General features: G+C 35.3%; 3 protein-coding genes across 5 annotated transcripts; 2 read left to right on the top strand and 1 right to left on the bottom strand.

Moving 5' to 3' along the window:
* Positions 1-8190: 8190 nt before the first annotated feature.
* LOC109817923 (uncharacterized) lies at positions 8191-17993 on the top strand. 2 transcript variants are annotated; one of them, XM_020383276.3, is made up of 7 exons: positions 8770-9155; positions 9249-9382; positions 9464-9520; positions 9583-9750; positions 9826-9906; positions 10029-10215; positions 10351-17993. In XM_020383276.3, exons 3-7 carry the CDS (start codon positions 9497-9499, stop codon positions 10617-10619), a joined length of 729 nt encoding a protein of 242 aa, XP_020238865.1. In that variant the 5' UTR covers positions 8770-9155; positions 9249-9382; positions 9464-9496; the 3' UTR covers positions 10620-17993. The 2 variants fall into 2 exon arrangements, with proteins under 2 accessions (XP_082928676.1, XP_020238865.1); XM_083072550.1 differs by lacking the exon at positions 9826-9906 and having other exon boundaries at positions 8191-9155.
* A 3815-nt stretch (positions 17994-21808) lies between these two features.
* Positions 21809-22727, bottom strand: LOC145956822 (zinc finger BED domain-containing protein DAYSLEEPER-like). The gene is made up of 3 exons (XM_083072547.1): positions 22224-22727; positions 22073-22140; positions 21809-21979 (listed from the first exon to the last, which is right to left on the bottom strand). Exons 1-3 carry the CDS (start codon positions 22642-22644, stop codon positions 21932-21934), a joined length of 537 nt encoding a protein of 178 aa, XP_082928673.1. The 5' UTR covers positions 22645-22727; the 3' UTR covers positions 21809-21931.
* A 217-nt stretch (positions 22728-22944) lies between these two features.
* LOC145956823 (high mobility group B protein 1-like) lies at positions 22945-26963 on the top strand. 2 transcript variants are annotated; one of them, XM_083072549.1, is made up of 11 exons: positions 22945-23133; positions 23212-23539; positions 24080-24173; positions 24459-24584; positions 24665-24722; positions 24814-25186; positions 25279-25356; positions 25581-25812; positions 25891-25962; positions 26217-26313; positions 26732-26963. In XM_083072549.1, exons 6-8 carry the CDS (start codon positions 25163-25165, stop codon positions 25722-25724), a joined length of 246 nt encoding a protein of 81 aa, XP_082928675.1. In that variant the 5' UTR covers positions 22945-23133; positions 23212-23539; positions 24080-24173; positions 24459-24584; positions 24665-24722; positions 24814-25162; the 3' UTR covers positions 25725-25812; positions 25891-25962; positions 26217-26313; positions 26732-26963. The 2 variants fall into 2 exon arrangements, with proteins under 2 accessions (XP_082928675.1, XP_082928674.1); XM_083072548.1 differs by having other exon boundaries at positions 22953-23133; positions 25581-25962.
* The last annotated feature ends 260 nt before the right edge of the window (positions 26964-27223 follow it).

Raw genomic sequence — 27223 nt, 5'->3', positions numbered from 1 at the left:
CCTCATCCACAGGTACAAGAGTTACTCTCCAATTTCTCACGTCTTTTCTCTGAACCCACCTCCTTGCCTCCATCAAGGCGCACTGATCATGCGATTCCTCTGGTCCCGAATTCGCATCCAGTCAATGTTCGCCCTTACAAATATCCACATTTTCAGAAGCTGGAAATTGAAAAACAGGTTTCTAAAATGCTTGCCTCAGGGTGGATTCAACCAAGTTCAAGCCCATTTTCTTCTCCGGTTCTCCTTCTGAAAAAGAAAGACGGGTCCTGGCGTATGTGTGTCGATTATCGTGCCTTAAATGCCATCACTATCAAAGACCGCTTCCCGTTGCCTACGGTAGAGGAGTTGTTGGATGAATTGGGCTCTGCACGCTGCTTTTCGAAATTGGATTTGACTTCGGGGTTTCATCAAATCCGTCTCCAACCATCTGATATAGCCAAAACGGCCTTTCGCACTCATGACGGGCATTACGAGTATTGTGTTATGCCTTTTGGATTGTGCAATGCGCCAGCTACGTTCCAATCCACCATGAATGAGATTTTCAGGCCTCTGCTGCGAAAGACAGTCATCGTTTTCTTTGATGACATCTTGGTCTTCAGCGTTGATTTTGATCAGCATTTGGTCCATTTGCGACAGGTTTTTGAGATATTGGCAAGTAACAGTTTCTTTTTGCAGCCTCATAAGTGCTCATTTTTCCAGTCTCAAATTACATATTTGGGGCATATTGTTGCCAATGGAGAAGTGTCCCCAGATCCTGCAAAAATTGCGGCTATGGTTCAATGGCCAGTTCCCACTTGTACCAAAGGATTGCGTGGATTTTTGGGTTTGACGGGTTTTTACCGGAAGTTTGTCCGCCATTATGCAGCTATTGCTCAGCCATTAACTGATCTTCTCAAGAAGGGGCAGTTTCAATGGTCCCCTAGTGCCCAAACAGCGTTCGAATCCTTGAAATCTGCCATGACTAGCATCTCGGTTTTAGCATTGCCTGATTTTGCCAAGACATTTTATGTGCAAACAGATGCTTCAGGGTCTGCTATGGGTGCCGTCCTCACCCAAGACAAGCGGCCACTCGCCTATTTCAGTAAGGCGTTCTGTCCTCGTTTGTCTAAGTCCTCAGCTTATGTGCGCGAACTCCACGCCATCACTAGTGCTGTAAAACGGTGGCGACAGTATCTGTTGGGGCAGTTTTTCATCATTCAAACGGATCAGCGAAGCTTGAAAGAGTTAATGTCTCAAGTCATTCAGACCCCAGAACAACAACATTATCTCGTAAAGTTGTTGGGATATAATTACGAGATTCAATACAACCCGGGAAGATTGAATGTTGTGGCAGATGCGCTTTCCCGGTCTGCTTGGCATCCACAGGGTGAGTTACTTATGCTCTCTACTCCACAGATTGTGTTCTTGAATGAGTTAAAGAAAGCTCAATTGTTCGATCCTGATTTTATTCTTATGAGGGATAAGGTAATTTCGGATCCTTCCACTTACCCTCAATTTCGTTGGCGTGATGGCTTGCTTCTGTTTAAGGGGAAAATTTGGATTAGCAGTAAGTCCAAATTCATCCCATTGTTGCTGCGTGAGTTTCATGAAACTCCAGTAGGGGGGCATGCTGGGGTTAGCAAAACTCTAGGAAGGATCAGTGCAAATTTTTTCTGGGGATCTATGGCCAAGGACACCAAGGAATTTGTTTCTCAGTGTGTTGTGTGTCAACAGACCAAGTACAGTACTGCTAGACCGGGAGGACTCCTACATCCATTGCCCATTCCTTCTGCTGTTTGGGAGGATATTTCACTGGATTTCATAACAGGACTTCCTCCATCACACGGTTACACAGTGTTATTTGTAGTGGTGGACCGATTTTCAAAGGCAGTACATTTGGGGGCTTTGCATTCGGGTTTCACGGCTTATAAAGTAGCAGAGCTGTTTGTCTCAATGGTGTGTAAACATCATGGAATACCCAAGAGCATAGTCTCCGATAGAGACCCAATTTTCATTAGCAAGTTTTGGTCCGATCTGTTCAAGTTCAGTGGCACGCTCCTTCGCATGAGTTCTTCCTATCATCCTCAAACGGATGGGCAAACCGAAGTAATGAATCGAACCATTGAGCAATACTTGCGCGCATTTGTTCACCACAAGCCTAATCATTGGTTCAAGTACCTTCCTTGGGCAGAATACCATTATAATACTTCTCTGCATTCAGGTTCCGGATTGACTCCCTTTGAAGTAGTTTATGGGAGACCCCCGCCAACATTACCCACATATATCGAAGGTACTTCAGTGAATGCTGGTTGTGATGCTGTCCTTTCCTCCAGGGAGGAAATATTGGCTATTCTACGCCGTAATTTGCTTAAGGCGCAGAGTCGCATGAAGAAGGTTGCTGATTCAAGGCGAAGGGACTTGAGTTTTGACGTAGGGACATGGGTTTATCTGAAATTACAGCCTTACAAACAGGTTTCCGTGTCTGGCCACAAGTATCACAAACTTGCCAAGCGTTTTTATGGTCCTTACAAAGTTCTAGAGCGCATCGGCCCCGTGGCTTACAGACTAGAGCTGCCTTCATCATCCAAAATCCATGACGTCTTCCATTGTTCCATGCTGAAACAACATGAAGGCCCAGTTCCCTCTCACATTGACCTTCTGCCGCCTGCTTCTTGGGAAAACAGCCCCCTAGTCTCACCTTTAGCTGTACTGGATTTGAAGACAGTGACCTTGGATGGCACTCCTACACGCATGGCTCTAGTTCAGTGGCATGGACTATCTCCGGATGATACTTCTTGGGAGAAGTGGGACGAACTCAAGTTGATTTATGACCTTGAGGACAAGGTCTTTGTCGATGGGGAAAGTATTGATACGCATGCCATTGTGGAGGATGAAAGAAGGCCTAAAAGGGTGTCAAAGAAGCCAGCTGGATGGGATGATTTCATTCACCATTAGTGTTTTGACCGTTTGGTCCCTTTTATTTAATATTGTTGCTTTTGAATCATTCTAGAAGGAGTTGGTTAGGATTTTATTATTATGCTATTTGGGCCTGTGTGCCACCTGTCCTAGTGAATCTTTAGGATCAGCACTTTATATTCATGTACGGAGCTATTGGTGAAGGTAGAAAGAAAGTATTTCATTCCTCATCTTTCCCTTTCTGAGGAGGCAGCCTGACCTCGAATTCAGTGCACTTGTTTTTTTTAGTATCATAAGAGTAGAATTATTCCTCTTAAGATCTATTTTTTAGAAGTTATAAAGATAGATTGTCACATTGTCCAAACTTAAAAGATAAGTTTTGTTACAAGACATGTTAATTGTGTGGCTCATTTTTTAACTAGAACATCACAATTTTATGTTGGTCGCCGTACTTTTAACTACATACCTTCCTATATTTATGATATTATTGATGATGAAACGAATTCATTTATTTGAGTAAAAAGAAAAAAGAAATATAAAATATAAATATTTTTGTTCTTATTATATATATAGAATAAAACTTTATTAAAAGGTAATTTTATTTTATAAATTTAATTGATTCAAGATATAAAACTCACTTTAATAATTTTAAGCTTTGATAGGACTAACTAGTTTTATGCTCCATAATTGTCTATGTACATTGAAATGAACGTAACACAACAATTTAAAAAAGAAAGTCAGTTGATATATCTTCATTTCCTTTATGTTTTATCTTTACTTTAGACTTTTTCTCACTTTATTTATAGCTTTAAGCCTTTAATTTTAAGTCTTTATTTTCATTTCCACTTTTATCAGCACTTGTACCGGTTGAGCTCTAAAATAGGCACTTTCTTTAATAGGTTAAGGATCTAAAGTTGACAACTAAAGTTCCTTCCTTAGCTAATCACTTGAGCTACTCAACTGTTTTATTCGTTAAAAAAGAAAAAAAAATACTTAATCAAGACTGTAAGGCTAAAGCCCCACCAAATATATATATATATATATATATATATATATATATATATATATATATATATATATATATATATAATTTTAAAAAAAACTGCATCAAAGTTTTTTTGAATACAATCCTTTGTAAATTTAGGCAGGAAACATTAATTTCCTTTATCTTAATCGATCCTTGTTCACATGTTTTAAAAATCTAGAAACTAGAAAGTACTGTTCTTTTCCTTTTCATTGTTACTAAAAAATGATTTAGACTGTCAGATCCAGATTAGACTATTTTGGTATCAAAGAAAAATTGGGAGGAAGTACTTTTTTATTTCTTCGTTGTGAAACGCATAAGTGGTGAGGAGAATGTCGTGCTTGACGCATGTTGTGACTTATATTTGGGCAGGTTCAAAGTTCAAACCACCTGAAAGTGGACAACGGACATTAATTAGCTTCTGGTGTTTTTCCCCCCCAAACTAACATAATTATATTATTATTATTATTTTTTTTTTTAAGGCAGATGCTAGAGGTTTTAAAATTATCGCAAAGTGTAAAATCTACTTAAACGAATTTACCGTGTGATAATTTTTTTCGATAATAAAAAATATTAAAAATAAGTTTTTTTTTTATTTCTTTTTTCACTTATTTTTATTCATTAATTTCTCATCAGTTTAATTCTCACAATTTTTTTTTCTACCAAACAAAACGTAAGTTATATATATATATATATATATATATATATATATATATATATATATGAGGAATGATCCTTTTATTCCAGGAGTAAGTCTACCTACATTTACTCCGTTCAATAACTTATGTTCTACATTAAATTTTAATGATCTAATCATTCAATTTAAAGTTTTTAACATAGATCAAATCTGCAAATTTTTAGAAAATTTGAAAATCATTTGATACTTCATTTTATTAACTCAAATTGACGGATAATCATAAAATTATTTTATACATTGATTTGAATTAATGTCACGAAGTATCAAATGATTTTCAAATTTTCTAAAAATTTGCAAATTTTATTTATGCATTAAGAACTTGAAATTGAACGGTTAGATCGTTGAAATTTGATGTAGAACATGAGTTATTGAACAAAGTAAGTCTAGTAGACTTACTCCTAGAGTAAAAGCATCCCTCCTTTCTCTCTCTCTCTCTCTCTATATATATATATATAAAGAAAACAAGTTAAACTAAAGATATGATGGTGTATTGGATTGAGATTTTAAAAGATTTTTAAAAGATCTTTTTATTATAAAAAAGTTTTATAGTATTCAATATTTGTTTAATATAAAAAAATATGTAATATTTAATTAAGACAATTAGAATTTTTCTAAAACTACATAAAAATATGGTAGTACTCATTTAAGACAATTAGAATTTTTTAAAATTACATCAAAATCTAGTGAAATTAAGATTTTTTTTCACTTAAAAAAATTGTTGGTATTAAAAAATATAGATATTTCAATTAATTATTTTGATGAATGAATTTTATGAGAATTTTCAGCAGAATTTACATATAATTCACTTATTCAACAATCTTATTAAAATCATTGAGATTTTACATGACTTTTTTTTCTCTTTTTTTTTTCCTTCCTTGCCTTTTTTTTTTTTTTTTTCCTTTCTTTTGTCTCATCTTCTCTTCTATCTTTCTACTCTCTCTTTCCTAACTCATCTTTTTTTTTTCTCTCTCTTTTCATGTCTTCTAAATCTCATATTTTCTTTCTTTTTTATTCATCTCATTTATTTCTTCTTTTTCTTCTTCTCTTTATTTTTTTTCTATTTTTTTTATCTATCAATATTTTTTTTTACTTACATTTGTATCTATCAATATTGATGTATAATTTATCAATATTTTTTAATTATTAAATATTTTAAATTATTTTTGAATTATTAAATATTATATATTGTTAATTTTTAAATTATTAAATTATTAAAGTTTATTAAATATTTATTTTCAATAAAATTTAATATTGAAATATCAATCTTTTAAATGTATTAAAATATATTTTGACAATTCTATTGGTTAATAAATATCATAAATTTGAACATATTTTTCAAATTTAATAGTATGAATGAAAAAAATATAAATACTGTTTAAATGTATTAAAATATATTGTCCTAATTCATTTAGCAAGTTCCAATCTCCAAATGTTCATCAACAATTATCAACAAATAACTCTCGTGCACATAAACATTCAAATATATCAAGTGAATAACATATATATTGGCAATGCAAATCATTGTCCAATTCACATGCCTGTTGAATTACAATAAGTACTGATAAAAAAGAAATAACAAACAACTACACTAGACTACAATAGGCCTAGAAGAAGAAAAAAAAGAATATGGCCAAGAAGTCATATCTAGCGATCTTGTGCATGGAAGCCATACGCGCAAGCAATGAGTGCTTTGGAGAGTTCAAGTATGATTTTTCTAACCTCCTAGAAGTGGCTTGCTTTTCCTATTTATAAAGGTTATTGGGAGCGGTTAACCTCGCGTGGGTTCATCGTGGGATGTACAACTGCTATCCACTAAGCAACTTCCGTGAATCGAGTGTAACCTCTCGTAATTGCTTGTCCCACGTATTTTTATCCCTTTGACACATCACGTAGTAACCTCTTTGGCGTAACCACTCAAACTACTCAAGAAACCTCCAGTAACCTCTTTCCATTTTATAAATTTTTAAGCCACCTTCGAATACATGCATACTTATATCCTATCCTGATATTTACTCATTTGGCAGGTATCCTTTTTTTGAGTGACCCTAACAAATGCCCCCCTAGGAATTTAGTCTCAAAGAGCGTACTAGAGCGAGGGAGAACTGAATTCCTACTTGACTTTTCACTTTTTCGATATATACTTATTTAATCTCTCTTCTTGGCTAAAGAACTGCAACTCCTTATTTCACCTCTTCGATGGAAACCTAATCTGAAGCACTTATTAAATGTGGTTACCGTTATATTTAAAAATTTTCTACCCCTCATAAATTTGACGGCGCATGCTCACGTTTTTCTATGCTTCTATCCGTTGATTTGAAACGCTTGGCGACTGATTTGACATGTTGGCCCATTTTTATCCAAGCCCATTCACTTGTTTAAAAGTCTCTCTTAGGGTAAAACTTCACTTTTACCGTTTCATTGTGCACAAGAATCTTCTTTCTTCTCCGACCACTTCTTGCTACTCTCTTTCTCTCTGAATCTGCTTTTGCTACTGTATCTGCGCCATGGCCTCCTCCGCTGCTTCTACATCTGTTGTTGCTTCTAGACTCTCCCCCACATTGGTATCTATTTCTTCTACCCAGTCTATTCCCCTGCTTATGGAAAAAACTACCATCTCTGTTGTGGAAGGAGAGAGTGACCCTTTCGTACCCATTCCAGGCATGGAGGAAGCAAGCCTCAAGATTTTCCAGTCCTAGGTACTCATACCATTCACCACTCAAGATGGTCTTTCTCGCGCTTTTCTTGGTCCTTTTTCTGGTCAGAACAAGAAACAATATACTAATACCCTTCTTTTTGATGATGAGGCATCTTTTCCTTTTGTTTACTCTGCTAAGATTGATCTCTCTCTTTTTTGCTGATACCACTAAAAATTTTGGAGCCTTTCGTCCTACTAAAGATAGACATATTCAATGGCTTAAACGAGTTGAGGACTCTATGAAATTTATTTGGGTAGACACTGGTATTTTTGATTTTGTTTAATTGGCTAAGTCAGATTTACACATTTTTGACCCACAAATGTTATTGTCTGCTATTTTCTTCTGGAACAGGGAAACTCGAGCTTTCGAGTTTCCTTGTGGTTTTGTATGCCCCACCTTGTTAGATATTGCTGCAATTACTGGGCTAAAACCTATAGGACATCATTATCATCCTGACACTTTCGAAGACGAGATTTCGTCTAAAGACCTTTCGATAGTTTGGGATAAGAAGACCTATTTAGCTTTCATTAATGCTCACCATGGCCAAGTAGGTGAACCCGTATCTGACTCGAAACATATTTCTTTTCTACTGTATTGGCTTTTGGCCTATGCTTTTTGTACTCCCTCTCTTCAGGTTCCGAAATACTACTACACTCTTGCCTAATCCTTACATTTGCGAAGGAAAGTTTGTTTAAGTAAATTTCTATTGGCTTCGCTATACACCTGCTTGGATGAAGCTTCAGAGAGTTTGTTCTGTGAGAATGGACCTAGGAATATTTCAGGACCCCTCTGGTTACTTCAATTATGGCTTAACACCATTTTCGAGTAGAAGCTTAAACTGACTCCCCTTCAGTCTTCTATTACTTATTCTCTCGAAGGGGCTAGATTAGCAGCTTTGACTCCTCAAAAAAGGTCTACCGATAATTTTGCTAGATATGTGCAAACTATTCTTAGTTTCAAAGAATTTTCGGAAGATCCAGCTCCTTTTATTCTGCCCAATTTGGTGGGTCCTGCTTGGTTATGCAATCATAACCAAGTTGGGTGCATTTCTCGAGAGATGGCAGATATTTGGCTCGGATTCCTATCGTGGGATGTTATCTTTTCGGGAATGAAACAAAAAGATGTGCGCGTTTACCCCTACCAGCCACAACTTTTCATTAGACAATTTGGTTTGTGTCAAATGAAACCCCTTCCTCTTCGACAACAAGAAAGGATTGATTCTGACATGTGTCAAGAAGGGTGACTACACTGCCATAACTGATTTGATTTGCCTCCGGAAAAACAACTTTCCCTTATTCCTTCATTTTTTCTCCCTCTTTTCTTGTATCGAAATGTTTCCTCGTGTGGTGGTTCAAGTATTATACCGATAAATTTTTCTCATTCGAGGACTTCCTTCGGTGTCTGATCAATTATCTTTTTCCTACACAGGGACCCAAAATTCTAGGTACTTACAAGAATCGCAGTGTTATTTACCAATTCGAGCAATATTTTAAAGTTTGTTATCAACCCAACGACTTACCTCGAACCATTTTCGATGCCTCCGTGTCTTTGACGAAAATGGTGTGAAAGAACATGCTCACAAACAAAATTATTAACCCTCGAGGAGGAACAACTTTCAAAAAGTTTTGTCCAAAAAACGTTCCTCCTCTTCCAAGTGCCCTTTTTGGCTTAGCCAAATATTTGTCTTATCCTCCTTGGGTCAAGACTCTCGACCCCTTTTACTTGGAGCACAAAAGCATCCCTATAAAAGATCGAGTTACTTATGCGAGATGTTCTGTGCACAATTTTCCCAGGAACAAGTGGTGGCCACTTTCTTGGGTTGATAGAATAATTGTACATCTGGGTAAAAAGAATAAACTTCTGATAACTTAGTTTGTTCTTGGTTTACTTTTTTTTTTTCGAATATAGGTTAACTCGTTTAATTATCTATTAACAGTGGCCCTTGCTCAACGAGTTCCCTAGCATCTAGATGATGCTCAACCATGGGAGAGCAAGGATGAAGAACAAGAGGTTCCGCTTCGATCTAGAAAGCGCAAGATAGCCTCAAACAAGGTCTCGATTCGTTCCAAGGTAGCCATCATCATCTCAGTTGCTCGAACTCGAATACCTTAATTCCTCCGTTCTTTTTTTTGTAACTTGTTCCCTTTTTAGGATTTTGATCCCTCAAAGAAAAAGAAAACCAAGATGGATTCTTCTAGTGGCCAAACAGTAAGTTTACTATTCTCCCTTACCCATTTGTTCACACTATTTATTAATCTTTCGATTGTCAGGCTTCTACTACAAAAAAGTCTGACAAGGGAAAAAACAAAGAAAAACAAAAAAATCCTTTGGCTAAAACTGATAAGGCCCCAAAAGTTGAGAGGTTGTTAAAAAATGCCATAAAATCTCTTCCTCGAGCTGCTTCTTTACAAGGAATCTCGAAAGACACCCTTCAAAAGGTAAACGGCTTTGCTATATTGTATTTCTTGCTTTCCGTTTTATTCATTCTTACTAACCAAGCATTGTGCCTTTAGGATGTCAAAATTATCAGCCTTTCTTCTTCGCGGGATTTGTTTAGAGATCTTAACCCTATTTCTGATCAAACTCCTTTTCAAGTGAGTATATATATATATATATATATATATATATATATATATATATATATATATATATATATATTATTTCTTTCGGGCCAATAACTCATACTAGATTTTTTGATTAACCACTCATTTCGCAGGTCATTACTCCTACACTTGAGAATATTGCGGATGCTCCTCAAGTAGAGCTTCCTACTGGTGTTGAGACTTCGACCCTGGACACCACCGTTAATGCTGAAGCCTCTAACTTGGGTGTCCCTATTGGTGTTGAAATTCCTCATTCAAACATCCTTGTCGATATCGAAACTCCTCGACAGTCCTCTCAAGGTGATGCCCCTTCTTTCGAGTTAAGACCTGACATTCTTCTTGGCACATGTATCCACTATTAATCCCTTGGCATGATTTGCGTTTTCGCTATCCTATACATATTTCTTCATAACTTATCTTTCTTTCTTTGTTTAGGGGAAACCATAGTTACCCCTGATTCAGCTCAACTCGCTACGTCTTCTTCCAAACTAGATAGGAATGACCTCGAGTCTTCTATGCCACCTCCAGCTTCAATTCCTTCAGCTGATTTTGATTTAATTAGCTTTTTCAATGATGATGCTGAAGTAGATAATATTTTTGATGTGTTGGAGAATTGGACTAGTGGGGCTTTGATGTCGAAAAAAATGCCTGAATCTGTTGTTGCCTTTCAACCCCTACTGGAAGCCTTTCGCTCGAAAGCATAAGTTGACGACTTGGACCAAGCGTTCTTGATCCTTAATTTTAAATTTGAAGTCGAGAAAATGGTAGACGACCTGTTAGCTTTGCAAGATTTACCTCAAGAAATCCATACTGAACTTCATGAATTCGTGAAGCCTTTCACCCTTGCTTACGAACTTCGAGCTAAATGGGCTAGCTCTTTTCAAGAGGTAGCTCATATCGAAGTAGAAACTGAGGGTGATCGAACCAAGCTTGAACATCTCAGGCAAGAGTTACTTTCCATCTAAAAATCCACAGAGGAGATGATTCCTTCTTTGAGGAAGTTGCAACAAGAAGAGGCTGACACTGAAAAAACCATCGAGGCTTTACAAAAAGAGCTTGAAAATATTCGGTCCAAGAAAACTGCGTTGAAAGTGGAGAGCCAAGAAGTGCTACAAAGACAAAAACGTCTTAAGGATGAGGGCAAGGAGATATCTTCAAGACTCTCTAAAACTCTTGAGCACAAGAAGCGACTAGAAACCCAATGTGCTTCTCGAAGACACACCTTAGATCAAGCCTATCAGGCTTATAGGAGTTTCAAGTGATGCATTCTTCAATACAATTATCTTTCATGGAATTTTTTCAAGTATTTACCGTTAATTACCCTGCTCGTAGACTTAGAATTTATCTCTTTAATTACATACGCATTTTTCGATTACACTTGATCAATTACAAATGAACCTTCCCAATTACACGACCACTTGCCTAAGTATCGAGATTTTTGATCCATGGGAAGAATTGTCTTTAATACTAGATCTCCGACTGCAAATCTCTGAATTTTAATTCTTTTGTTGTATGTCCTTTCGAATTTTTCTTTTTACTGAATGATATTTTGTAATGCTATTATCCTTTATTCATCTAATTGGACGAGCTTGTCATACATCGAGTTCCAATAATCCTCAGTTGGTAGATCATTTTGCTTCTGGACCTGAATAGATTGTAAATTGATATCTATAGGAAATATTGCCTCGTGACCATAAACCAACTTGTATGGCGTTGTTCGAGTAGCATCCTTGGGTGAATTTCTATAAGCCCACAATACTTGCAACAATGTTTCATGCCAATTTCAAGGCTTTCCCGAGATATGTTTTTTAATTAATGCTATAACTACTTTTTTAGAAGCTTCGACTTGGCCATTAGCTTGTGCATAGTAAGGTGTCTAAGTAACCAACTTGATTCCTCTTGACTGAGCGTATTGCATAACCTTTCGCCCTGTAAAAACTGTACCTTGATCCATAGTGATTGTCTGAGGTACTCCAAACCAAACTATGATATGGTCTTCAATGAAATCTAAAATCTCTTTTTGGTATACCTCTTTCAATGGGATTGCCTCTACCCACTTTGTAAAATAATATATAGTTATTATTATGTATCTATGGTTCTTTGAAGATGGTGGGTGAATTTGTCCTATTATATCAATTTCCCACCCTCGAAACGACCATGGTTTGACAATAGAATGCAACTCATTTGCTGGTAACCTCTGTATTGGACCATGTTTTTGACACTCCTCGCAACTTTTAGCAAATTCGATACAATCCTTGATCATGCTTGGACAATAGTACCCTTTTCTAGACAAGGTCCATTTCATTTTTTCTCCTTCTTGGTGAGCTCCACAAATACCCTCGTGTACTTCTGCCATAGCTATATAACTTTCATGACTTCTGAGGCACTTAAATAAAATTCTGTCAAAACCTCTCTTGCACAGCTCGTTGTTCAATATGACATAATTAAGAGCCTGATATTTTATCTTTCTTTCGACTTTTGAGTTTGGGTTTTGGAGATATTCGATTAACTCTTTCCTCCAATCCTGAGTGCTCGAGGTGTTGATGGTGAAGCCTTCTTGATTGTAACTCAACTCGTTTTCTGTACAAATTAAAGATTCAAGACATTTTTTACTTATCTTATATCTAGATGCAGTTTGAGCTAATTCATTAGCAATCCTATTTGCATTTCGAGCAATATGCTCCAACTGAACTTCATCAAACGAGTTTAACAATGCTATGGCTCGAGATTTACATTCTAGTAGCCTTTCGCTTATGTATTTGTATTCTCGAGTTAATTGTTTAATCACAAGTTGAGAATCTCCTCGAATTATTATGTTTCTTGCTCCCAATTATTTAAGTAACCTTAACCCGATAATCAATGCTTCATATTCAGTTTCATTATTTGAGTATTCAGGTTTTTTCCTTAATGAAAATTTTGTGGGAATTTCACTAGGGGAAATAATTAATAATCCGATTCCTGCTCCTAACTCGTGTTTCGATCCATCAAAAAATAATTCCTAAGATTTTGTGGTTTCATAACTTATTAGTTCTGTTAAATCCGAATGATCTGTGAGAAAATTTTCAATTACTTGTCCCTTAACCGATTTAAGAGGAACGAAAGTTAATGAATATTCTGTCAATGCAAGTGCCCATTTGTCAATTCGAGAATGCAACACATGTTTACACAACATATATTTAATCACATTACTTCGAGAAAATACCAATACATCGAAAGGTCTAAGATAATACTTCAACTTTGTTCAAGCAAAATATAAACTTAAACATAGTTTCTCTAAAGGAGTATATCTACTTTCTACTCCTACCAACATTCTACTTAGATAATAAACAACTCTCTCGATGCCATTATCATCGTCTTGCGCCAGCATGCCCGCAATAGTTGAATCGTTGACCGAAACATACAATTTCAGTTCTCCTCCTTTAGAGGGTTGTGCTATTACTGGAGGAAGAGCCAAATAAGACTTAATTTCCTCGAGTGCCCTCTGGTGCTCTTCTTCCCATCGAAATGCCCCCTCTTTCTTTAAACGTAATAAAGGAGAGAACACCTTAGTTTTTCCAGATAAATTTGAAATAAACCTTCTGAGAAAGTTTATCTTACCTAACAAAGATTGCAGTTCCCTTTTGTTCGAGGGTGGCCTAGCCTCCATAATAGCCTTGGTTTTGTTTTTGTCCACTTCAATTCCCTTTTGATGTACGATGAATCCCAGAAACTCTCCTGCTGTGACACCAAAAGCACATTTTAGTGGGTTCATTTTTTAAACCATGTTTTCTCACTCTTTCGAAAGATAGCTTTAAATGCTATAAATGGTCATCCTTTTGTTTCGACCCAATGACTATGTCATCAATATATACTTGAAAAAACTTACCTATCAAATCATGAAATATTAAATTCATTGCCCTTTGATATGTGGCACCTGCATTTTTTAATCCAAATGGCATTACCACCCATTCGTAAACTCCTAAAGCTCCTGGACATCGAAAAACAATTTTTGATATAACATTAGTTGCAATGTAAATTTGATTATACCTAGAATATCCATCTAATAGACTTAAGATTTCATTACCTGCAACTGCATCTATCATTGTCTCAGTAATAGGCATAGGGTACTCATCTTTGGGTGTAGCCAAATTGAGATCTCGAAAATCAATACACACCCTGAGCTTCCCATTTTTCTTGATGACAGGCACAATATTAGATACCCATTAAACATATCTCAAAGTACGAATGAACTTGGCTTTCAGTAACCTCTCGATTTCCTCTTTAATTTTGTCAATTACTTCAAGGGTGAACCTTTGAGGATTCTGTTTCATTGGTTTCTTTCCAGAAATTATTGCCAGTCTATGTTCCACCAATCCTCGATCCAGACCAGGCATTTCTTCATACTCCCAAGCGAAACAGTCCTTATATTCGTGTAACACTCGAATAACTCCTTCTCTTAGACTCCCCTTCAAAAGCTTGATAATATAAGTGATTTTCTTGTTCTCGATGGTACCCAAGTTGATTTCCTCTAATGGATCTTGGGCTCTAGCTTGTACTCTTCACTCTTTGACTTTTTGAATCCCAAAGGAGAATCATCGAAAACACAATCAAGCTTTGTTTCAGGCTCTGGCGGCCCTTTTTGCTGAACTTTGACTCCCTGGTTTTGTCGATCATTTTTTGTTTTTTCCTTTTCTTTTTCTTCGGCTATTCCAACTGTTTTGTCCACACACTCTCTTAAGATTCTCGAGGCATCATTAATCCCCTCGATGCCTTCACCATCCTCGACCCTTCCGGCCGTTTGTTCGACCACGTAGGCCGAAATTCGAGCTAAAAAGCTTGAATATTGATCTCGGTATGTTATGCTTGCTCCTGAGCCGATTCAGTCTCGACTTAAAGAATAACAAATCCTCTCTGTACATCCCAACAAAAAATATTCTTAAAGCCTTCTTCTTCTTCTAACATAGTGGCATTATGAACATCGAAAGGCTTAGTTTTTGCAAACACAATTAGTTGTTGATCTGCGAAGTACATGCCCACTTAATATTCTTTCTAGTTAGCATCGAGTACTTCCAGTCCTTCATCATCATTCCAGAAGAAGATCTTCTGGTGAACAGTTAAAGGAACTGCCCCAACTCCGTGTTTCCATTCTCGTCCTAGCAACATATTAAAATTTACTTTTGACGGAGTCACGATAAACATTGTTATCCTTTTCACACTCCCTATCTACACATTAAGTAAAATCATTATTTTAGGTTGTGAGGACTTCCCTGCATAATCTGATATGAGAATATTGTGAGGCTTCAAATCAGCTACTGTTTTTCCAAACCTTTTAAGCATGATTCTTGGGAGTATATTTATAGCTTCTCCCCCATCTACCAACACTTTGTTCACCTCATGCCCTTCGATCATTAGAGTCAACAATAGAGGCTTCAGATGAGCCTTCATTTCCTTAGTTGGCGAGTCAAACACGACTGAGTTGAACTTGGGGATAACTCGAGAAATCTGATTAACCCACACAATTTTTTATTCATAATTAGGATCATCGAAATAATCTTCCCTATGAATGTCCTCTTGCTCATTTACCGATTCCATGGCTCTAGCATACTCAGAAGGCAAAATTGACACTATGCCACAAATGTCATCCAAGGAATCCTCAAACCAACTCTCGAAGCAATCAGTTATCATGTCTTCATCATCTTCCATGAACTTTCAAGATGAGTCACCCTTTTGGGGCACTGGGATTGAGAAACGATTTCCCCTGAAACCCTCGAATGTAGCCTTGCTCATTCTTTGCTGCCTTCTCCATTGGGTATTGGTTAAATTATTGAAAGGCTTCTGCTTAAGTCCACGCCCATAACTTCCAGGCACATTCGAAAACTTCCCAGGGGCTCCCTGGAATGTGGGTCCCACATAGTTCATGACTTATTTTCCTTGACCCATTCCAGCCATATGCCTCTGTAGTGCAATCCACTTTCCTACTAGTACATTCGCATTTGGCACAAAGGTATTGCCAAATCTCGATGAGTTGTGCATTTCCATTTTTCTTATTGGAGCATTATACTGAGGCATGTGTATCTGCCTCATAGTCAGCCCAGTGTTTTCCTTTGCCTTCTCTTGAAGTTTTTCAGCTTTATAGCTTTTCAGTAACTCTGATTCCTTGAAAGCTTTAGCAGCAACTCTATCGAACACTGCACTATATCGAGGGCATAACATGACCTTTTTGTTAGTATCCTTCTTCTTAGAAAGGAATTCGATCAGACTATCCCCCTGCTTTGGATATATTGGCTCCTTCTTCTTAGCGAAATCGTCCTGCAGTTCTTCCAACTTTTCATCTGAGATGGGTTCAACATTTTCATCTTCATCAATGTTAACCTTGACCATGTTGATCCCTATCGAAACAAGTTCTACATACCCAATGTGAAATGTAAATGGATCAATATCTACTTTCATATCTTTCTCCTCGAAAGCAAGACGACCCTCAACAATCGCCTTTTCAATCACATCCTTGAAACGTACACAATTATTAGTCCAATGACCATACATGTTATGATATTTATAAAACTTTTTCCCTTTTATTTTCTCCAATGGAGGAATTTTATAGTTTTTTGGAAGTACAATCTACTTATCTTTTAATAGGATATCGAATATTTTATCAGCTTTGGTTACATCAAAACTATATCGTTTAGTTGTACCCCCTTCCACATTATCTCCTGGTTTTAGCATTTGGCATTGATATGTAGGAGCAGGACGTAATTCAGCTATATTTACTTCAAAATCTTCACTCAGATTCTCATAATTAGTATCTTTGTTGATCTCTTCATTATCTATATAAGCAACTTTTTCTTTTCGAACAAACCTATCGAACTTTCTTAACTTTTCTTTCTCTATTTTAATCTATTCGATTCTTCTCACTTTTTCTGCTAACTGGGCCATATCCCTCAGTTGTTCATTCACAAGTTTTTTACGAATTGAAAAGTCTAATCCAGTAGCATCTATTTTAACCAATTCATGTTCAGGTATGTTTGTATAACATCAAGATTTTAACTGCCTGAATCTATTCAAATAGTCATCTAATGTTTCATGATGCTTTATTTTTATATTCATTAAATCGACTATACTTACCTTGGTTTCTCCCCGAAAAAAAATGTTCGTCAAAATTTCCTTCTAACTAAGCCCATGTATTAATCGAATTAGGAGGTAACGTTGTAAACCATGTAAAAGCATGTTTAGTCAAAGAACTTGGGAAATACTTCATCTTTAGGTATTCATTGTTCCCCAAATCCTTGCATTTGACTAAGTACCTTGCTATATGCTCAATAGTGGATTCATTCAATTCTCTCATGAATTTTGAGAACTTTGGAATTGTCATTCCTCTAGGCAATTTTGCCTGGGTTATGTACTCTAGGAAGGCAGACACAAAATAAGGATGTTCCTTTCTTCCTATCTCGAAACCATGTCTATTTAATACCCTCTTTACTACCTGATCTAAGTTTTCTTCGAGGTTCCTATGAGGCCTTCCTAGATTTTGGGGAATACCATTCCCACCCTGATTATCTATGTCGTTTAGATTTGCCTTCATGGATCTCGAATGTTGGCTATCCCCCTATTTATCACCTATTTTATTTATCAACTCATATAAACGAGTGAGTATGTTATGCATCTGGGTTGATAGTAAATTTACCATGTCATGATTAATATGATCTATCTGTTGTCAAAGGGCTATTATAGCTTGATTACTTATACCTATGGGAACATAGTTACTCTGTCGCACCAAGGATCCTTCTTGGCTAGTGCCCACATGTTGGTAAAGGTCTTGCATGATAAAACCCATCCCGTTTGGAGCGGGATTATACCCTTGTGAGGATACATGCATTTGTGGATTTGACCCCAAATAAGGCATTGGGATCTCAACAAGCATGGGTTGAGTAGTTCACCAATTTGGAGGCATACCCCATGGGTATTCTCGAGTGGCATTTATAAACCCTTGTGATGTATTTATTTTCCTAGCCACATTCTCAGGTATTACAGGAGGCGATGTTGCCCCCCTTGTCACGACAATTGTATTCTCTAGATTATGATTTGAATTTTTATTTTCTATATCTACTTGATCATCATTATTCACCTCTCTCCTGCTAGACGTAGACAAGGTTCTTCCACTCCTAAATCTCATAAAACATACCTAAAACTAGTTCAATTATGTTTTCAATTAAACATGTCCCACCGGGCGTGCCAATTTTTTTACTGGGAATTTCGTTTATGGATTCTTTTTCGTTTGAACTAGCAAAATGTTTCAATTTAGGTATGTGTAAATAAGGTTTCTAAGAGGATGATAAAGACAGCCATAATTGTCCTAATTCATTTAGCAAGTTCCGATCTCCATATGTTCATCAACAATTATCAACAAATAACTCTCATGAACATAAACATTCAAATATATCAAGTGAATAACATATATATTGGCAATGCAGATCATCGTCCAATTCACATGCTTGTTGAATTACAATAAGTACTGATAAAAAAAAGTAACAAACAACTACACTAGACTACAATAGACCTAAAAAAAAGAAGAAAGAATGTGGCCAAGAAGTCATATCTAGCAATCTCGTGCATGGAAGCCATACGCCCAGGCAATGAGTGCTTTGGAGAGTTCAAGTATGATTTTTTTGACCTCCTAGAAATGGCTTGCTTTTCCTATTTATAAAGGTTATTGGGAGCGGTTAACCTCACGTGGGTTCATCGTGGGATGTACAACTGCTATCCACTAAGCAACTTCCGTGAATTGAGTGCAACCTCTCGTAACCTCTTGTTCCACGCGTTTTTATCCCTTCGACACATCACGTAGTAACCTCTTTGGCGTAACCACTCAAACTACTCAAGAAACCTCCAGTAACCTCTTTCCATTTTATAAATTTTCGAGCCACCTTCGAATACATGCATACCTATATCCTATCCTAATATTTTCTCATCTGGCAGGTATCCTTTTTTCGAGTAGGTCCTGTGAAAATTTGTTCGAGTGACCCCAACAAATACATAGTAGATAAATATTACATGAGAGTAGGGATGGCAAATATACCCGTACCCGCGGGTAATAGTCGAACCCGTCCTGACTTCGACGGGGAATACCCGGTTTGACCGGGTACGGGTACGAGTATGTACTTACCCACCCCGTTCCCGTCCCCGTTCCCATTTTTAATATAATACACACTTTTAATTTAATTATATTAAATAATTTTAATATTTTTTTATGTGTGATTATTTATTATAATATGAGATAAAGAAATAACCTAATTATAATTATAATATAATAAAAAAAAATTAAAATATCATATTTTATTTTACAAAAAATAAAAAATAAAAAAATTGACGGGTACGGGTACGGTATGGGTATACCCGATACTCGACGGGGACGGTGATGAGGATGAAAATCATATACCCAATGGGTACGGGTATGGCGACGAGAATGGGTTTGACTCGCGCGGACGGGGACGAGTATCATGAAACCCGTACCCGACCCGCCCCATTGCCATCCCTACATAAGAGGACATTAAACTAGAATCAATTGTTTATCAAAAGATTGAAAATATTATTAATTTTATTCTTTTTTCAAACCTTGTCATTTATGTTATTTTTTTATTATTAATTATGTTATTTCATTTGAAAATTCACATTAAAAATCTAATAAAATCCTTTCAAATCTTATAAATTCTTAAGATACAAATCCATTAAAATTCATATTAAAAAATCTTGATTGAAAAATTATTTTTAAAAAAATCTTAAAAATCATTACATTCCTACAATGTCTTTTGAAAAAAATCTTTAAAATCATTAAATTGCTACAAAGTTTTTTAAAATCTACAAAAAAAAAAAATTATGTTAAAATAATTTTATAAAATCATATTCCAATACTCTTGTTAAGACTTTCATTAGAACCTATTTAGTTAAAGAGGTCAAATTCTGAACTATTTAAAAACCTTATTAAGCCTAACAAATTAATATATTTAAATAAAAATAAATATTTATTATTTTTTTTTATTATATTAAATTTATTATAATGTATTACTAAGTAGATCCTTGAATGAATTAATAAATTAGGCCAAAATTTTATGTAGATTAAACCAAACTTAAAAAAAAAAGCCTAAGACAAATAAATAAGTTAAATTTAGATCATTTTTTAATTAAAGGTCTAGACTAGAAAAGTCTGGTCTAGTCTATTTTAATCTATAATAGTCATTTTGTTTACTTGGAAATTTAAGGAACGCGTTTGCCCAAAAAAAAAAAAAAAATATATATATATATATATATATATATATATATATATATATATATATATATATTCTTTGTTATACCTCTAAAGTTTGGTGAATTTTTATGCGAGTGTTAAAAAAAGTCATCGCCTATTTGTGAAATTTTTTTTTTACTGTTAAATATATCACTAAAATAAATAGACAAAAATATATGAAAGAATGATTCAATTTTAATCATTAATTTATTTTAATAATATACTCCTCACAATAAATTTTACCTTAAACTATTAAAAAGTCGTTAGTTTTAGTGGTATTAAACTTTGTCTCCTGAAGCAAGGTCTTGGGTTCAAATCTTGTGTATGAAAAAAATGTGGTTGGAAAGGAAGACCTCATTAAAAGTGGTTAGTCAAGTTCTCTTGTGGTGAAAAAATAAATACTAGAAGGATAGGTTGAATGATGTGTATCAAAAACTCGTACAATTTTGTCAATGAAGTAGTAACACTAGTTAGATGAAGTGTGAAAAGTAATTAGATGAAACATTGCATATTTTTATACTAATTTGGCCTAACTTCCAGGACTACATCCAATTCTCAATCCAACTAGATTGAGTTTCACTATCTTAGAACAAAGATACAAGTATTCTTTTAATAAGTCACTTTTGGCTCAATCCCTAAGTATTCTTTGACTTGTCTCTTCAAGCACTGTTCAAGTATTCTTTTAACAAGTTTCTCTAGGCTTAAAAACCAAGTATTCTTTTGCAATCAAGGCTCTTCAGGTTCAAAACAAGTATTCTTTTTCAAACAAGTCTCTACAAGCTCAAAACAATTATTCTTTTTCAGAAAAACTTCTATAGGCTCAACCTTATAACAATGGTTATGAAGTTTACAAAGAAGTTGTGTTCGTCTCACTTAGATGTTATACAACTAATTACAGAGCAATGAATGCTTATAAGAAAGAATATATTTTCAAAGAATATGTTTTCTGTACAAATGTATCTATCTATGTTCACTCTTATTCTTTTCTTGTGCTTTGAGACATCTTATACTGGAGAAAATGATCATTGTAATACTTTGAGTTTAGCTCATGTAGACACCCAATTTTGTCCGGACCTGTAAACAAGGAAATGAACCTACATTATGAAAGGAAGGGGCTTCTGAAGCATGGAAACAACATGATATTATAGCAAAGGAGTCTGAAGCACAACAAGCTCATTTTAGTAGCCTAGAACGGGCTGTTCCAAAATCGGAACGGGCCTTTCCCAAGCTAGAATCGGTCATTCCTAAACTGGAATAGGCCGTTCCTAGGGATGGCAATGGGGCCTCGTGAGGGCATGTAATAGTAAACCCATCCCTGCCCCGCTAGATGAAAATTAGTCTCATACCCACCCCATATCTGCACGGGTATCCATTAAGCGGATATCCATGAATTTCTTGAATACCCACGGATATCCATGGATATTTTTAAATTTTTACAAAATTAAAAAAAGTTATATTACTAATAATTTGAAGTTTATATTTAATGTCATTGAAATATTAAAAATAACAATTCAATGTTAATTTTGAACTTGTATTTAACGTTAATTTTGTTGAATTAATAATAAAAATACAAGATAATCAATAACTTAAAAAACATCAGTCTCACACAAGTAAGTGAAAGTTTCATATCACAAAGCTACAATAATTCAATCTCATAATTCAAAATGAAAGTAAACAACTTAAAATACAAAAATCTTATTGGTCCAATCAAAGCTAGAAAATTAATCAAATTACATCCAACATAATTCTATAACATGTTTAACACATGTTGGTAACATCATCAACCTCACTTTTGTAACTTGATTCCTGAAACAAAAAAAAAAAATTATAAATAAAAACTCACAATAATTCATATTATAATTGAACTTAGAATGAAACATTGAGAAATAAAATACTAACATCATCAGTATCCATATCTTCTAGTATGTTATTAAGTTCCATAATGTCCATCTTTGATTTTGAAGAAGCTGAAAAAGAAAAATGTGTTCATTAAAAAATTTTAACAATGAAACCAAAATAAAGATTTAATTAAAAGTGTATACTTGATTACCTTCCATCTCATTCCATAGCCAATCCTGGAGACACATTAATGCCTCTAAAGTATCTGGTCGTAATCTACTACGATGAGGAGTAAGAAACCAACCACCAGTACTAAATGAAGATTCAGAAGCAATAGTTGAGATAGGAATTGCTAAAAAATCTCTTGCAATCATTTGTAAGGTCGGGTATTTTAATCCCTTAGCCTTCCACCAAACTAAGATGTGAAACTTCTCATCTGAATCAGGCAATGTTGCCTCCTCTAAATAACGATCAAATTCTAACTTCAAATTTGATGTGTCGTTTCTCTTTGCACTCTTATGTTTTTCAAAATTTGATCTCCAAGCTTCTTTTCTTCCAAGAGAACTCACATCTACTTGATTTGGGTTTGAATTTAAAGATGAAGGAATCAACTCCTTTCCCTTGACTTTCATGTCATATTCTCTCACTACAAAAAAAATGTTAAATAGTGGAGGTTATTTTGTGGTGGTTTCAAAAACCTCCTTAATTTATTAAAAACTACAATTTTTTTATTTAATTTGCAGAGGTTTATAACCTCTATTAATTAAATATTATTTTTCCAGTTTCTGACTCCAAAAAAATTTCCCTCTAAAACAAATCCCAAAATCTGGAATTTGGGTCTTCAACTTTACAGCTTACCTCTCCAACAAAAATAAAAAAAATTGTGATTTCCCTCCCTAAAAAATCACAAACCCCATAACTCCCCTCCCTAAAAAATCAAGAAACCCTCTCCAAAGAAACTCTTCGAAACCCCTTAAGCACCATGAGGGATGAAAGAACATCACGGTACCCAAACGCTCGACCCCAAATCCTCGAAGAACATCGCGGTACCCAAACGCTCGTGAGGGATGAAAATCCTTTTCCTCATGCTCTCCTCAACAATCATTGTGCCCCTTTCTCAGGTATTCTTAACATTCCCCCTTCCACCCTCTCTCTAGGGTTTCGCCTCATGTTTTTCCTTTTTCCCTTTCTCAAATTAGGGTTCTGGCGAGAATGGCAGAGGGTCCTGCAAGCCCCGGCTGCGGCAGTCATGAGAGCAGCGACCACAGCCCTCGCTCCAACGTCCGCGAGCAAGACAGGTACCTTCCCATCGCCAACATAAGCCGCATCATGAAGAAGGCTTTGCGGGTGATGGGACGACCACGACCTCGGTTCTTGCGCGTGAGATAATTAAGCTCGGGCTTCTAAGTGTGACTTCTGGGGCTAACCCTGTCTCTCTCAAGAGAGGGATTGATAAAAGTGTGCAGGGTTTGGTGGAGGAGTTAGAGAAGAAGGCTAGGCCTGTTAAGGGTGGAGATGATATCAAAGGTGTGACTATTGTTGTTTTTGTTGTTAGTTAATTTGATATTGATGTAAGAGTAAGACTATTTGTTGCGGTTTATGGTTTGTTTGTTTGTTTGTTTGTTGGGGGGTGAGGTTTATTACTATTCCTTTATAAGTTACTACTTTTTCTTGTAAATTACATGTTACAAATCACCGCACACTTTTTAAATAACTATTCTGTCTACTTTTTTTTTTCTAATTTCTTTTTTAAAATGAGAGTGGCACGGCGTGCCTTTTTTGGTCACCAACAGTTAACCTAATATTTTTTGTGTGCATGTGTGATTTGTGTTGTTGCTACAAAGTTTCAAACTAATGATTTTTTATAAGGGGGATTTCTAGGTTTGCATGTAACATTTGGTGAGTCTCAGTTAAATTCATAGTTGGTTGCATCTATTTTATCCTAATTTTATTGGGGATCTTGATTTATGTATTAAGCTAATTTTATTATTTAACTGTTTAAAATTTTATCCATCTTTTGTCTCTTTTTATTGAAATTTTTTCATACCCTTGTTTTTGTTGTTATAGATTGTTTTGTCACAGGAGCTTAAAAAATGAAGAATGCAAAGGGTAAGGGAGCAGCGAAGACTTCAAAAGAAGCTCTGAAGCCTGTTGATGACCGGTTAGTTCTCGAGTTCCTGTAGCATTACAGTTTGGTGAAATTTATTTAGGCATTTTGATTTTTCATATAACTTTGCATCTCTTTGTACCATTACAGTTTGGTGAAGTTTATTGAGGCATTTTGATTTTTCATATAACTTGCATCTCTTTGTTGATCAGGGTGTTGGCTTTCGGGATTTTTTAATATCTAAACATTATATTATTATCTGATTATGCATATTTGATGGTGCATCCAGTTGTTACATGAATAGTGTAGTGATGGAACATATATCTCTATTGCTTTCAGAAAGGTTGGAAAGCGGAAGGCTCCTGCTAAGCCTGAAAGGAGTAGAGCACCAAAGACAAAGAAGGAGAAGGCCAAGAAAGACCCCAACAAGCCTAAGAGACCATCCAGTGCTTTCTTTCTGTTCCTGTTTGTATCTGTCTTTTCTCTTTACTTTATTATATATCTCCTTTGGAAAATTACATGACTTGTTTCATGGTCTGTGGTAGTGAGGACTTCAGGAAGACCTTTAAGGATGAGAATCCTCATTTGAGGGGTGTAGAAGTTGTAAGTTACATGTAAAATTGCTTCATCTTCAATGATGATGTACCCTTTTTGAATAAGCATCTAAATTGTTTGCTTCACTCTTTGATTGAAGGTTGGGAAAGCTGGAGGAGAGAAATAGAAGTCCTTGTCCAGTGCTATAAGTTCTGCAATTGTGATAAATAATGACACGTTTTTGTTGTCTTTTAAATTAATTTACTCTTTGTTGTGCTTTTAGATTCTTTCGAGTATAATTTTAAGTATATAAGCAAATGTTTCTTCAATTAAATTCCAGTATATCAGAATCTATATATATATATATATATATATATATATAAATGAAATCATTCTATTAAAGAAGGATTTATTTTTTAATTAATGTTGACTCCTCTCCTTGGAATGAAAAGGAGAAAGCTCCATATGAAGCCAAGGCTGCAGAAAGGAAAGTTGAGTATGAAAAACTTATGAAAGCTTATGATAAGAAACGGGTGAGTAACATGTTTCGGTTGTTCTGTTGTGTGTGCCTATGTGGTGTTTTGATCGTCTTGTTTATATACTTTATTTTCTATAATGTTGCCAGGCAAGCTCTGCTGATGATGATGAATCGGACAAGTCCAAATCTGAAGTGAATGATGAAGATGATGAAGCTAGTGGAGAGGTAGCCTTCTTTCCCCTTTCTATGTTAGCTATGTTATTTATTTTAGAATGTATTCTCTGTACCTTCTTGAATTTTGAGTGTTATAAGAAGTAGCTTGAACTAAATGAACATTGACTTTTTTGGTTTCTTTTGTTTCAAGATTTTTGTTCTAAAGGGTGACAAACCTGATTAGATTCTTATTTTTTGAGTATTTTCCTGATTGGTGTAATGTCATGTTAGTTCAGACTCCAGATGGTTGCATAGTGGCATCAGCAGCAGCGGATGAAACATTGAGGTTTTGGAATGTGTTTGGAGCACCAACAGCAGCAACTAAAGTTGCACCAAAAGCTAGAACTGAGCCATTTTCAAATGTGAATTGTATTAGATAGGCAAACAATATTTGTTCCACGGCAAGCACAAAACAGATTGATAGATAGCAGATGCAAATACATCATTGGAACAGAGAGAGACATTGATGTACATTGTTGTAACATAGCAATGATTTATGTAAACAGACTTTATTTTCACGCGCTGTGATGAATCGTGTTGTTGTAGTTGGAAAGCAAGCACGAAGCTGCCCAAGCTTATGTTGACGCCGCGTATTGCTATAAAAACCTAATATAAATGGTATGCAACAATGCATGTGCTTACGTGCAATTCAACATGTTTCTTTGTGTTCCAAATCTTATATATGCCTTTGCACATCATCAAATTATATAATGAATGTCAATGATGCTAAGCTTCTTTTTTCTATATTTTTAATGCTAAGATTTTCTATTTTTCTGCTCCTTTTATCTTGTGTTACTTATCTCCAAGATACTTGAATAAAACCCTGCCAGAGTTGGTGAGGGTGTCTGTTGATGGTGTTGTTATCTTCTCAGGTACATTGAAGCTTCTATACTTTCAGTTTATGATTTTGCACGTTGGAACTTGGTATAAAACTGGCTTTCTCTTGGGCATATGTATTTGGTTGCTTAGGTACATTGAGCTTCTATACTTTCAGTTTATATCTTTGTTTTTTGCCAGCTCTGTTCCATTGATAGACTTATATTGTTGCATTTCCGGTACACTGCTGGTTCCATTGGTTGTTATTCTAAATACCCGGTATATTGTTGCATTTAGAGGTAATTTTTTATTGGTTCCATTAGTTTTTTATTGGGTTAGGAACTAGTTGGCTGCTACACATCTTTGGTTTGGTGTTGCTATTATGGTTTTGGCCTGTTGATTCATAGTTCTAGTTTTGACTGTGGGTGGGTTATGTTGTTGGTTGCATTAACTAGCTGGTTTGTTTTGGTCCTTGATTGATCTGGTCATCGGTGTTTAGAATTGTCATTATGATATAATATATGTGATAGATAATTTTCTTAACTAAGTTATTTTGCTTTTATTATTTCAGCCAAATGATGCTTCAAGTGTTCCTAATACACCTTTGGATGAAAGAGGATCATCTGGTGCTAGCAACCCTTAGATTGCTTATAATGTATTTCAGATTTAGAGTTTAGTATAAGGCTAATTTGACAATGTTATGGATTTTATGTTGTACTTGGATTTATAATAGAAGTTTGAATTGTAAATCTTTGAACTATATGTTGGTATTTTGGTTATTAGCAATGGAATTTCTTCATCCATTTTATGTGTATTTTTTTTATTAAGTTTCTTATAAATATCACATGTGAAAATGGAAAATTGTAATACATGTAGATTATGCAATTAAAATGAGTATAAAAACTATTATACACAGGAAAATAGGGAGGATTAGAAACTCTACAAAAATATATTGATTAATGATTATTGTAGTTAATTTACTTTAAAACCTCCACTAAATAATCTTTACTGTTATTTCACTTCAAAGCCTCCAGTAAAAAAACCTCTGCAGTTAGCATAGCTT

Source organism: Cajanus cajan, chromosome 4 (genome assembly GCF_000230855.2).
Source record: "Cajanus cajan strain Asha chromosome 4, NIPB_CcT2T_4, whole genome shotgun sequence".
In the NCBI taxonomy this organism is placed as follows: Eukaryota; Viridiplantae; Streptophyta; class Magnoliopsida; order Fabales; family Fabaceae; genus Cajanus; species Cajanus cajan.
This window is presented reverse-complemented; position numbering and strand designations above follow the sequence as displayed.